Genomic DNA, 12,559 nt, shown 5'->3' on the forward strand with positions numbered 1-12,559 from the left:
AGCTGGGAAGGGTGCTCAGGTCTCTCGCTTTCTCGTCCCGGTCCGTGCAATAGAGATGGCGCTGGCTGAGGGCTGCTCATCACTCCCTTTCCTCAAAGGGAGGAGAAAAGACCTCATGAACTCCACAATAACAGGAACATTATACTCCAATGGATCTTCTGTCCAGACTAGGGACTACCTCTGATAGCTGAAGCATAACTAAGTCCATGGAGGCAGGGAGCGCTGTTGCTGCAGTTAATAAACCAAATTATTCACCCGAAGATCAAAATAAAGTAAAACTTGTGATAAGTTTTTACAGTTTCCCACAGCATCATAATATGGCCAACTCGTCAAATCTGGTTCTGCAAAAAGAGGATAAGCTATGAGACATGATGGGGATAGGAAGCTTTCATTTTCAGAAGAAATGGAAGGAAAAAAGCCTTTATCCTGCCCAATTATTTTCAGAGCCCTCCAGTTCCCTGGGCAAGAGGAGAGGGGAATGTCTTTGGTCACATAGGATAGCAGATTTAATAGTAGTCTCGGCTGCAAATTTGTGTATTCTCCCCACAATATCCCCCAGACTGAATGCATGCTGCAGTCTTTTTGCCACGTTGTTGACAACAGATGATCCCTGAAGTAGGGAAATACCTTTATAACTAATGCCCTCTACTTCCTCCAGGAGGCACTTGTGAATGATTCCACATGACAGGGAACGTGTGCGCGGCTTTGAGTCCGAGGCACTGTTTTCACACTAATTTTTACTTGTGAATTCCTCTTCCCTTTTTCACCTTGCCTGAACAATTTAGGAGGGAATAGAAAAAGGTTGTATTATTTTGTTTGCCTTTTTTTTTTTCTAGGCATAAATAAATTTACTAAGAAGCTTAGAAATCCTTATGCCATCGACAATAATGAGCTACTAGATTTCCTCTCCAGGGTACCATCTGATGTTCAAAAGGTAGGTAATGAATGGGCCACCGCCAACAGAGGCAACAAGCGGCACTGCGAGCGGCTGGGTGCTCTGCTTGGGGAATACGATGCCAGTGCACTTTTGAATAACGGAGATAAGGAATCGGGGAAAATCCACAAAGGGAGGGGGGGAGGAGGAGGGTGTTAGAAGAGAGGGGAGCCAAAATCCTTTGTCAGAAGGATAAAATGATTGCAGAAAAATTATCCTGAAAAGACCTACTTAAAAATGATCTGGAAAATCACCCAGCGTGGTTACTGAACTATGGTTTCTGTCACCTTTCTGCTCTGGTATTTGTATGGAGGGAAGAGAAAAATAGTCTCTTTGATAGATAAATCCTATGGATGTTATCTTGAATTCTTCCTTTTCTCAAGATGGGGGGGTGGGGGTGGCATTATTTCCGTGAATTTGTGCTTGCTGTGGTTTTTTTTCGCATGAGCTGTCCCTCAAAATTCTTCCTCCCCACCCACCTTGAGCTCCAGACCTCCCTTGGACAATGCTCCACTCATAATTTTTTTTTTTTTTTTTCTTTAAAGAAAGCCTTGAGATGTGTATAAAATACTCTGTGGTTGATCAGATCAATCTTCTGCCATTGTGGAATTATAACTTTCAATCTAACCACAATCTGTCCTCCCTCAATTTCAGTCAAGTCTCGTCTCTTCTCCTATTTCTTTTAAACAACACTGTCTTCAGTAATCTTACCTATCTTCCTGGAAATTACTTGAACAAGAATGTCAAGATCTGTTTATTTCTCTTGGAGGAAGGAAAATAGTCTTGCTGGGTAACGAAGCCACACAATATAAAGGATTCTTTCTTTTGTTTTAATCAGCCGAAATCTGTGTCCTCAGGCCCTGATCCCGATGCCCTGGATCCCACTGACATTGTACCTTCCTCTGTGAATCGTGGTACTTTCACAGTGAGGTGCTGCTCACTGTGAATAAGGGGATCACAATCTCGCCTATAGTGATTTTACTCTGTTGGAGACAGAAAAATAATTGCCCACATGCAGTGTCGAGGCATCTGGTAGAAGCAAGGTTGGAAAAGGCTTCTGGTGACATTTCTCTCAAGAGGCCACCAGATTGGTTGGTGGCAGCACTAATAACTTGAGAGAAATCTCACCATAGACTGGTGGGAGGAAAAAAGCTAAACAGAAATGATCATAGAGACATTAAGCTTCAGTGTATTTTTATTTTTTGTCATTGCTCTTGTAGAGCATGCTGGATTTGCAGTGATGGTTTGCATATGTCCTTCTAGTGTTTACGTTTAAAGATAAGCTGCTTTTCTATTTATGCTTTATTTAACATTTACATTTGTAACATTTCCTTGAGTGGTTTCTATCATGTTGGGATCCTTTGAGCTCTCCAAGGAAAATGATAACCATTTTCTATGGGAGGAATGATGAAAGTTCCTAGGATGGGACAAACCTTCTCAGAGTTTTCCACTAGTGCTAAAAATAGTGAGCCTGTGTGACAGCCACATGCTCTAGTGAAAAGTCATCCATGGCAGCTCCAAAGCCCCTCTGTCTGCTTTGTTTTATGTGCTATCAATGCATCATCATTTCGCTGTGGTACTCCAATGAGTTAGAAATTACCTCTGTGTGTACGTTAGCCATTTACAACCCACACATGTTGGACAAAAGACAGAGGAGGAGTGAAAAAGATGGCACGTTCAGCACAAGTTTCCCCACGATTTCAATGGGAATACTTTTCTGTAGCGCAACAGACAGTTTGGAGATTACAGCATCCTTGTCAGGTTATCGCACATGTTTTAACCATTACATTGTATATGAAACTGTTTTGAAAGGTGGAGGCAGCTTTGTCCAGGTTCTATTTGGGAAAATATTTTCCTTTTGTGAAATGATTAAATATGTCAGCATCCCAAGGTCTGTGTACAGTTTTGGCAACTGTCATCTTACTGCGTATTGGGGTCCACTTGAATTGAAACTCCTGAGAGAAGTTTATTAAACTTATAGGTTAATGCCAGAAAGATAAGAAAAACAACTCCCAAACCAAAACAAACCCAAAAGATCTAGCCTACATTGCTGAAATCAGGTAGAACCCCGTGTATCTCATTAGAAAAATCTGCTTTTAATATTTTTGTTTCAAGAAATGATGCATGACTTCTCAAATCCTTCCTGCAATTAATCCCCCATGTTCCTGTGTTTAGAAAATGATTCATTACTTTTGAACCTTCCTTAGTTTCCCTTGGTTTGTCCTCGGGGAGCCATTAACACACACTGTAGTGAGCTAGAGTTACCTAACTGCAAACGTCATGTCTATTTGTTTTTACAGGTGCAGCATGCTGAATTGAAACCATACAGCAGCTCCAGTCCTATTAGGAAGAAGCGGAGTGCGCTATAGGATGCAGGACGATTTCAGAACGCGGCATCTCCCTCCGTACCTGCTATGTGTGCACACATGCTTCCCCCCTCCCCTTCTTGGTTCAGAACAACACTATAATCACTGCCACAGACTTTTTTTTTTTTTTAAGACATGGTTTTTGATAAACACCTATCTTGGGTTGTCTTTTTTGGGTTGTCTTTTTGGCATGGAGTCGTAGCCCAAAAAAGAGCAAGGTGGAAAGTATGAACTAGTTTGTGGGGTGGGGAGGAAAATGGGAGAGGATGGTGCAACTGCACCTATTTTTTTTTTTTTTCTTTTTTCTCCCTTTGATTGCAGAGGCAAGGCTGGATGTGGCAGAACTCCCTGTTTTATGTAGGAAGAGATAATTCCACTTAGTGTAGCAGATCAGCTGAGCTGATGTGAGGAGGTGCTCTGAACCAGTTTTTAACATATCCAACAGATTTACATTAAGATATGAAAGCTATTCTTTTCTGAGTTAAATCACTGTGCCTAGAAAGGTGTAAGCTCTGAATTAACGAGTCTTTGATACCCATCTTCTGTTCAAGCAGTGTACATTTTAAAAAGTTTTTTATCATAATTAGCAGAAAGAGCTAGGAGCTCCAACAGTATCTCAATATTTCATCCAGCACTCGTGGGTTTTTCTTTTTCCTTTTTTCCTTCTTTTTTTAAAGCCCACCCCGTGGTTAACTCTTTGGATACTGGAATCATCAGAGATCCATTGCTGGCAATGGATGCATGAGAACCTTCTGCTGTGAAAGGATTAAGAGACTGTAGAAAAGCCTAACTCACTGACCTGAAAAGACTCTGACTTGCCTTTTTTTTAATTCCATCTCATCAGATATTTTGAGCATAGCATTTGTTTCCCCGTCTAAATCCAGAGGTGTCAACACTACAGATCCAAGAGAAAAAACACTTTATAGCCTTCAAGAAACAAATGCTTGTGCAGAAAAAGAGCATGGTGCCCAAAGACGTGGCTGTGCAATAGTGTACAGGCTTTGGTCCACCACTGATGTCTTGTTGGAGTGTTCCCTGGTGGTTCACAAGGAGAGGATCAGAAAGTGAAGTGATATGGAAACTGAGCAATGAAGAGACAGAAGAAAGGACCCCGTTTGTATTCTGAAGAGAATGTGATTTCTTGCTTGCTTACCAATCTTTTAGCTATTGTGCTTTTGCTTTATATAATTCAGATAACCAGCATTATTCATGTTTGACTGGGGAAACTGAAACACAGAATCATATGTAAACTTCCTTAATTTTGGTGAGAATATAGCCCTCGGTCCTTTAGGTGCTGGAGGATGTTGTGGGAGCAATTTGCCACCACCACAAGTCATTGGTAGCACGAGAGCTGGAGTTGCTTCTTGTGATTCCAAGGCGGGAGTTACCACCAGCATCCTCTGGGGTAGTTCACAGTACAAAGAAATAGAGAATCCCTAGAGACAGGTTTCTTTTTAACAAAAGACGACTTTGGAAGTCATCGAATTAAAGGTAAAACGGGTAAAACCTTGCTTATGGATCGGCGATCCAAATGGAGTTGTGCCATGTGGTTCAGTAATGCAATCTTGTGGGCCTGTTGCGTGAATTTGAAGAAGGAAAACTAACACCAGAGTATCTTCCACTGGATTATTAGCCAGATTCAGTGATTTTTCAAGAAGCTGATTTTTCAAAGTAACAAGCCCCACTGTGCCTTTGAATAAGGAGAGGCACATTTGCATAAACTTGATTGGATAAAGAATGTATTTTGCTCATGCAAAGCTGTGTGTAGCTGCAAATGGAAAGAGAGAAAAAAGATTATCCTGGTTTAAAAAGCCACAAAAATGCCTCTTTGTGTGCACGTGTGCTTGCGTACCCATGTGTATACAGAGTTGTGTATAAAGAAGAGTACATGTATCATGTATTTATAGGCGAGCGTGTGTGGGAAAATGGGTGAATATACAGATTTAAAAACCTTGAAAATGTTTATGAAAAATGCCAAAGATTCTAAAGCTTATCATCTTGCGTCTGTTCTTCTTCATTTTGTATCTTTCCCGGCATGTGTCTCTGGCTGAGCCAGATCTCTGCATGATTTGATTTACTTCAAGCTAATGAAGCTGGTTGGAAAGAGCCTTGTAGAAATTACAAAATCTCCAGTAAATCTCCTTCTTGTACATACAATAGATGTCCACGGACCCCTTTTGTTAAACCAGTTTCTCAATCTTCTGTGTAAACAATGCCTCATTGTCTCGCTTTAAACTATCATCTGCTTTATCATACTGTAGTCTTGTCATTTTGTAAGGACCAAAGTCAGACATATTTAAGCAGGCATGTGAGATCTGATCATTGATTTGAGTGAAAACATTCAACTGCAGGAAGAATTGTTTATTTATTCAGAAGTTGGGACTGATACTTCAATAGGTTGGGTTTTTTCCTATAGATTTTTCCACGTGGAACTGATTTCTGTTCAGGAGACAGGGTGATGTCTTTTTTTTTTTTTTTTTTTCCCCCTCAGTGTAGATATGTTGTATTTCAGAATAATTTGTATGAGATTGTTATGCTGGAGACATACCAAATGAAGGGGTTTGGATGGTCCAGTACCTATATATGTTGTAATGAGCTCTTTGTTTTGATAAATGTTCTTTGAAATGGAATAAACATTTGAGGTTAAGCTGATGCTTTTAATTTATCTGGATTAGGAGATATGTTTCCCATTCTTTGCAAAATGCTTACTGTGCTATAATATTTAGTATCTGACTAGGTAAGCAAGTACATTGCTTGACAGTGCGGTGTAACAACTAATGCCGGAGGTTACTTGAAATGGAGACTGTGCTGCAGCAGGAGATGAGGTAAAGCCTTACCTCACCTACGTACAACTATTTAGCAGGATTTCCTAGGCCCTACCTAAAGGGAAGGAGGGTTACGTGCATTTACTGCACGCTCCAGTAATCAAACTCTTTATTCAGATTTTTCATTTGATTCTTCAAGCGAGAATATTAGTTGACACATATCTCTGTGTCCATTTGCCCATGCAAATTATCAGTTTTTTACATTGTTAATCTATTCAATGTATAGCATGGAAATGATAAACTTACATTTTTAATTTAAGGTAGTCGTTTCAGTGCAATAATATGTCCAATTGCAGTCTAAAGTCTCTAAGACCAGAAGGCATTCAGAAATGTAAATCTAACTATGGGTCTTTTGGATGACTGTGGATTACAGAATCAGAGATGTCGGAATATGACTAAACATGTCCACTAACTGTACAGTGTGTAAATAACTGAATTTGACATATATGTGCAAATGCAATATGTACTTATGTTTGCCCAAACATAAGCTGCTGCTGAAGGTTGGTTTCTTGAATAATCATGAATAGGACTGAGGACTCGGCTCCCCTATGGATCACTGTCAGTAAAACTCAGTCACTGAAACACACCTTGTAGAAAGCAAGCAAACAACTGAATAAAGCAAAGTCGGTGGAAATGTCATGCACCTTTTCTTTTTTTCTGCTTGCAAAGCTCCAATTTTAACCTTCAGCCGTAGCCGTTCCTCCCTCTGCTTCCCCCTCGGTCCTCTCCCGAGCCACCCACGAAGCGGTGGAGAGCTCAGGCTCTGCCCCGCTGACCTGGGGCTCCCACCGGAGAGCGCTGCCCAGCAGACCAGCCACCCTGCACCCAGTTGCGTGGGAAAGGGAAAGTGCTTGTCCCCTAGAAATTAGACTGGCTGCTGCTGATTCACTGCCTGGGGTAAGAGTACTAACAACTCCCTGAATTGGGCTGTCCCACTAGAAAACAGAGGCTTGCCATTTAATTTCCTGTACTCTACATGGGGCTATGTTTTATTTTATTTTTTTAATTTGGAGGGCCTGATCCTGCAGGCATTACCACAAGTGGAACTGGAGTTATTTTCCCATCAGACCAGTAGGTTCCCACCAGGAAGGAATTTGGCAGCTCTGATGTGTTAAGAAAAAATTGACAAAATACAGTCTAATCAAACCTTAACCTTTAGATTCTCTGTCCTTTAAACTAAGCTGATAGACTGTTCGGGAAACGTTAGCTTTGACTTTAGAGACTATGGCATGCGTTAGAAGTGAATCCTGTTCTGACTTAATATTGTACATGTATTTTATCTGTAAAGCTACATATGTTAGGGCCCTGGTGCATCTACCCCTTCAAATCACAGAGACATAATAAGAATATCTGCTCTTTAGCATCCTTAAAGTTAGCAGCTCAGAAGGAAGCTGAGATACTGCAAATGATTGTTAGTCTGCTGTATTGCAGATGGACTGTTTTAATCATTCTCAAATTGGGTTAAGTTAAGCCAGGTGAAATTCCCATCATTTTGGGACAAAGTATCTGCCTGACAGTTTATCAGTAGGGAAGACCCTCAGCAGCAATAGTAATTATATAGTTCAAGGAACATGTGAGCAAAAGATATGTTTATGATTAATGTAAATATTCCCAAGCATTTAGAAATAATGTTGGAGTGAAAAAACAGCCTCTTGAGATTATAGCATTTTTAATCTACTTTTCTCTGTGATGCTTTGCCTTAAAACAGTGCAGCATTTTAAGAAAATTTAGAAGGTCATTTTGTTTTGAATAAAAGATGTGCTCTTCTGACATGAATCATGAAACTAAGCATGGGGAAGCAGGAGGCGGCATTCAGGTCTTGGTGTTTGCAACAGCAGCAGCACCTGGGCGGGCATGAGTTCAAGTTCTCAGTGTGGCTTTAACCTGAGGGCTGGTGATTCTTGTTAAATTTTACGTGAAGGAACGTTGCCAATCGGTTTCTGTGTGTTGGATTGAACACCTGCAATTTCCCTCTTGGCTGAACAAGATGATATGCCTCTTACAGGGGAAGAAAGTAAGAGCTGGAAGACATGCTGGTGTAAACTTCATTTGTGCTGATGTCCTAGTGTAACCAGCCTTCTAACCTCTTGAGGACTTCCTTGCAGAAGGAAGGTGGGACAGGCTCATAGACTGGGCACATACATCTGGTTCTTGGTCTTCCAGGGCCAACTGTGGTCAGATTTAGATGGTCAACAGACTGTGCCTCACAACAGTGATCACTGGTTGCTAGAATAGCTCCATGAAGCCGTGCATTCAGCCAGCACATTTAAAGAGTGGCTTTCAGTCCACGAAGGAAGGATAAGGCACTGGGCTTCAGTGATTTTGAGGGGTAGATGGATGGGTATGAGTTGGGAACCTGTGCTAGGGACTGCTTCCCCAGGGAACGTGGGGACTGCTTAGCTAGGGATTTCTGCTCTACACCTGATTTGTTGTGATCAGATTTCTAGTAGGTGAATGAAGAATTTTTCTGCTCTTGATCTCTGCATTTTTGGTAAGTTACTTTTTTGATGGGAAGAATATTAAATGTTTAACTGTCATCTACCAACTGGAGATGGTAAAACCTAAAGACTTGGGCCTTACACTTCCAAATGCATGATCAGCCTAGATCCTCCTTCAGTCCCAAAGGGGTGTGGGGGTAAAATGGTGCTGGATCCAAACTCCTTCAGGGAAGTGCGAAGTCTGCTCACCAGTATTGTTACAGTGACTTCAAAGATGCTGGCAAATACTTCAGTTGCACCCTCAATACAGGTAAGTGAATAAAAGGGGGTTTGTCTTAGTGACACTACGCTTTATTCCTACTGTGGATTTTTTTTTTAAGGAGATCACCTGAAAAGAAGCAAAACAACATGTATTATTTTTATTGCTTGAGCAAACACTTGCTGCTACTTCTAGCTACTATATGTGGAAGATAGGATTTGACTGATTTTTTTGATCTCTTACTATCATGTAGGGCAACTGCTTCTAAGGGCCTGAGTCTGTGCATAGCAAAACCATGTATTATTCACTTGCTCAGTACTGCCACCACCCAAAGTAGAGAAAATATCTCGTCTGTATTTTCAAGTGGAGATGCACAGTGGAAAGAGCATATGTTCCTACAGACAAAAAAAGACTGTTGGTTTCATTGACTTGTGTGCTAAATTTTGCTTTGATCATGGCTGGCTGATTTCTCCCTCCACCTTCTGTCTGCCTGTGGTCGGCTCACTCCACAGAGTGAGTATCTGGAGCCACGCAGCAGCTACAACCTTAGAAGAAGGGGTGGGGAGGGGGTGAAGTCTCCCTTCGTCTCCGGCAATAGACGACTTTACTGAAAGTCAATGCCATTCCCTTGCATTTATCACTGCCACTCTTGCTCTGCATATTTTTGGTATTCGCCATGCATTGTTAGCAGTGATTGTCATGTAATTAAATCACTGCTCATCACAAGAGCCTATTTTTATGCTGAGATAAGCATCAGAAGTCTGCTGCAGCGTCCCCCAGATCAATAAAGATGTTCCCTGTAGGATTACAAATAGTCTGGGGTTGTACAGGGCACTAGAATTAATTAGGAATGATTTCTCTTTTTCTTTCTCCTTTCAATACATTTTTAATTGTTTATCCATTTTCGATGGGCTTGTTTTTAACTCTACCGTGATGGCCCAGATGCTTCTGTTCAGACCTTTTGAGTATGCTATGATACCAATTTGGGTAATACTATTTGCTGTAAGCAGTCACTATTATCATCATCTTTCCATAGTCATGTGTGACTATTGCTTCAAAATGTGTTTCCGAATGAGACATTTGCATCTCAAGCTTTGCACTTGAGATTACGGTTAAATGGGTTTATGAAGTGGTTGAGCTTGGAGATCCAAATACAACGCGTAACCTTCAGGTGCTATCCTGAAGGTTTTGGCATTTTGATCGGAAGACCAGAGGGCAAGTGGAGAAACTTGAGCCATTTACTGAGGAAGTGTTTGCCCAAGGTCACAGAGCAAGTCTGTGGCAGAAAAAGGACTAGTACCCTGGATTATTTTGGTTTAGACTTCCCTAGTCTTAGTTGTCCACTTTCCTTTGCCTTGTCTTTACGTTTTCTTCTGCTTACGTGCCAAACTGGTTTTATCATCCTCCATGGGGCATTGATCCAACGTCAGGATCTGCTGCTCCTCCCTGCCTGCTGACCTCTCCTGCCCACAGGGAAATCCAGGATTAGCAACAGCCTCGTGTCGGAGTCCTGCTGAGCAAAGTGTGTGCAGACCCCAGGAAAGCCCCTCGAGTCCCATTGTTTGCTGTAGAGGTAAGAGCAGGTAAAAGTTGTAATGGGTCATGAAGGATAGCATTATTCAAGACAGTTGTTTAAAAAGAGGCTAACTAGAACAAAGTCAATTAAGGTGTCTGTTTGGGAGCAGTGTAAACTAGAAGCACAGTGCTGAAATTATATAGGCTTGACCGAGTATATGAATAGAAGCTGTGGACCGTCTATGTAGGACACTGTATGGTGAGACAGAAGTTTCTGGAGAGTTTCTAAAAACAGAGCGGTGATGTCCATGAATGGATGAGGCATAGGGAAGGTGAAGGTCTTTATTTTCACTGCCTGTCAGTCAAATGGCTGAGTGCCATGCCCTTCTGATCCAGCATCATCAAAAATGGAAATGGCTTGTTCAGCTGTGCTGGGGAGGGAGCGTTTGCTCTCTTGAAGGCTCAGGGAAAAGGTAAATTCCTTTTAGGGAATAGAAGCAGTGTCAGGATTCCTGTAGGGAAATATAACCACTTCTCTACATGAAAAAGGAATGAACAGTTGAGTGTTTTGCACTTGCATTGCTGTCCTAAAGTGTTGTTCTTCATGAGCTGCACCTGAAGTGCACTGAAATCAAATGCCTGCTGAGCTCAAAAGCTTTGGATGGGTCTGGCTACCTCTATGAAAGGGATAAATAGCGGCCAAATTTGCTGTTGATAAACTAGGTGCACCTAATGCAGAGAGGATGGTGGTGCCCTGGAAGAGCTTTCCTAAATGTAACATGGTGCTCCTTGGAAATGATTCTTCTAATTGGGTCATGCCCACTGCCAAATGAGGGAGGAGCAGCAAACGTTGCTGTAAGCAGCTCTCACCTGATCGTGCGTGCTCTGTGTTCGCACCACCTTGGAGCAGAGGGCTGGAGCTTGTGCTCTGCTCTCAGTCAGTCTGTCCACCTTATTGCTTCATAGTGGTGAAGATTAACTGGTTCTCAGTTAGTGGCCGGCCCTGCTGACATTATGCCAGGGTATTCTCATTTTCTGGAGAGCAGAAAAACTTCACCTTGATTCAGTGGCAAAGACTTGGGCAGCGGCTGTGTTTCAAAAAGCACAAGGATCCTCAAGAGCCCCAAGCTGGTGCAAAGATGCTACTTCAGGTGTAGCTTCACCCAAAGGCAGTGTAGGACAGCCCATGCCCAGATCTGCTACAGCCAAGATGAAATACTGTAATCTGGACCCATCAAGATCCAAAGCCACATGAACTTACTGCCTGCCTTCCGCTTGCATCGCAAACCAGCCAGAACGTAACATCTCTGTAGGTGGTGGGTTTTTGGGAAGCACAAAACTCAGCAAATGCCCCTGCCGCCCCAGGTAGTCTGACGTTACGAAGGCAAGCTTTGCATGGTGTGGGCATGCGACCATGCCCACGCAGAGGCAGTAGCTGTTCAGCTGCTGCCAGAAGTTGGCTGTGCCCAGAGCGTGATGCGATGCAGGCTCCTGTCAGCCAGCCAAAACCGATCTGCCCAGGATTGGCATGTGGCAGCGCAGGAGAAGAGCTGGCAGCCCCTGAACACCTCTGGGTTAAAAGCTTGCTGTGAACCCTCCGAATGAGCCTCTTCTCATACGATCAGCTAGGAGGGAGCTCCTGCACAGCTCACGTCTGCAAAAGTGGCATGTTTTCTCCTCCGCTGCAGCGCTGTGCGCTATTAGTAGAAAGGACCGCATCTTTCTTGCTTGTGCCGGCAGAGCCCTGGCGATTTCAGCACTCGGTCCTGGCCTACCCCTGTGCGGCCGAAAATTCAAGCTGGCTGCTTTTCCAGTTGTCAGCTCCCTCCTTCCTGGGAAGGGGCTCTGAGGGATTTTGTTTGTCCCCTGAAGCTCTGCAGAGCTGCTGCTCACCAGAGGCAGCACCCGGGGGTGCAGTGTACAAACATGCTCGGGAAGCAAGGAGTCTAGGGATGCCAGTGGGGTTTCTGTAACTTTCCTATTGCACATGCATAGTGTTAGGTTTCTTTACAGGGAATTTCTTTCCAAATAGTTATTTTCTGTTTTCTCACGTGTTCAGTCTTCTCCATCGTCACAGTGTAACTTGGATTAAGGTAATTCAGAACAGGAAACTCCTTCTATAAAATATATGCTTGCCCCAGAAATTTTTACAAGAAATAATTCTTCCTATTGCTAGCTCTTAAGGTCAGTTTGCTTGCTATCAGCCTTCTCATTTTTTTTAG

The 12,559-nt window shown here is 42.6% G+C and overlaps 1 protein-coding gene across 4 annotated transcripts in view; it reads left to right on the plus strand.

Moving 5' to 3' along the window:
* Window positions 1–3,445, plus strand: part of MCTP2 (multiple C2 and transmembrane domain containing 2) — a 104,473-nt gene extending 101,028 nt beyond the window's left edge. For all 4 annotated transcript variants that reach the window (XM_050903070.1, XM_050903067.1, XM_050903068.1 and 1 more), the window contains 2 exons: window positions 837–934; window positions 3,235–3,445. In XM_050903070.1, the coding sequence (XP_050759027.1) occupies window positions 837–934; window positions 3,235–3,303 (167 nt within the window). In that variant the 3' untranslated portion in view covers window positions 3,304–3,445. The remainder of the gene's footprint in view (window positions 1–836; window positions 935–3,234) is intronic.
* The last annotated feature ends 9,114 nt before the right edge of the window (window positions 3,446–12,559 follow it).

This window comes from Gymnogyps californianus, chromosome 11, assembly GCF_018139145.2.
Source record: "Gymnogyps californianus isolate 813 chromosome 11, ASM1813914v2, whole genome shotgun sequence".
Classification (NCBI taxonomy): domain Eukaryota; kingdom Metazoa; phylum Chordata; class Aves; order Accipitriformes; family Cathartidae; genus Gymnogyps; species Gymnogyps californianus.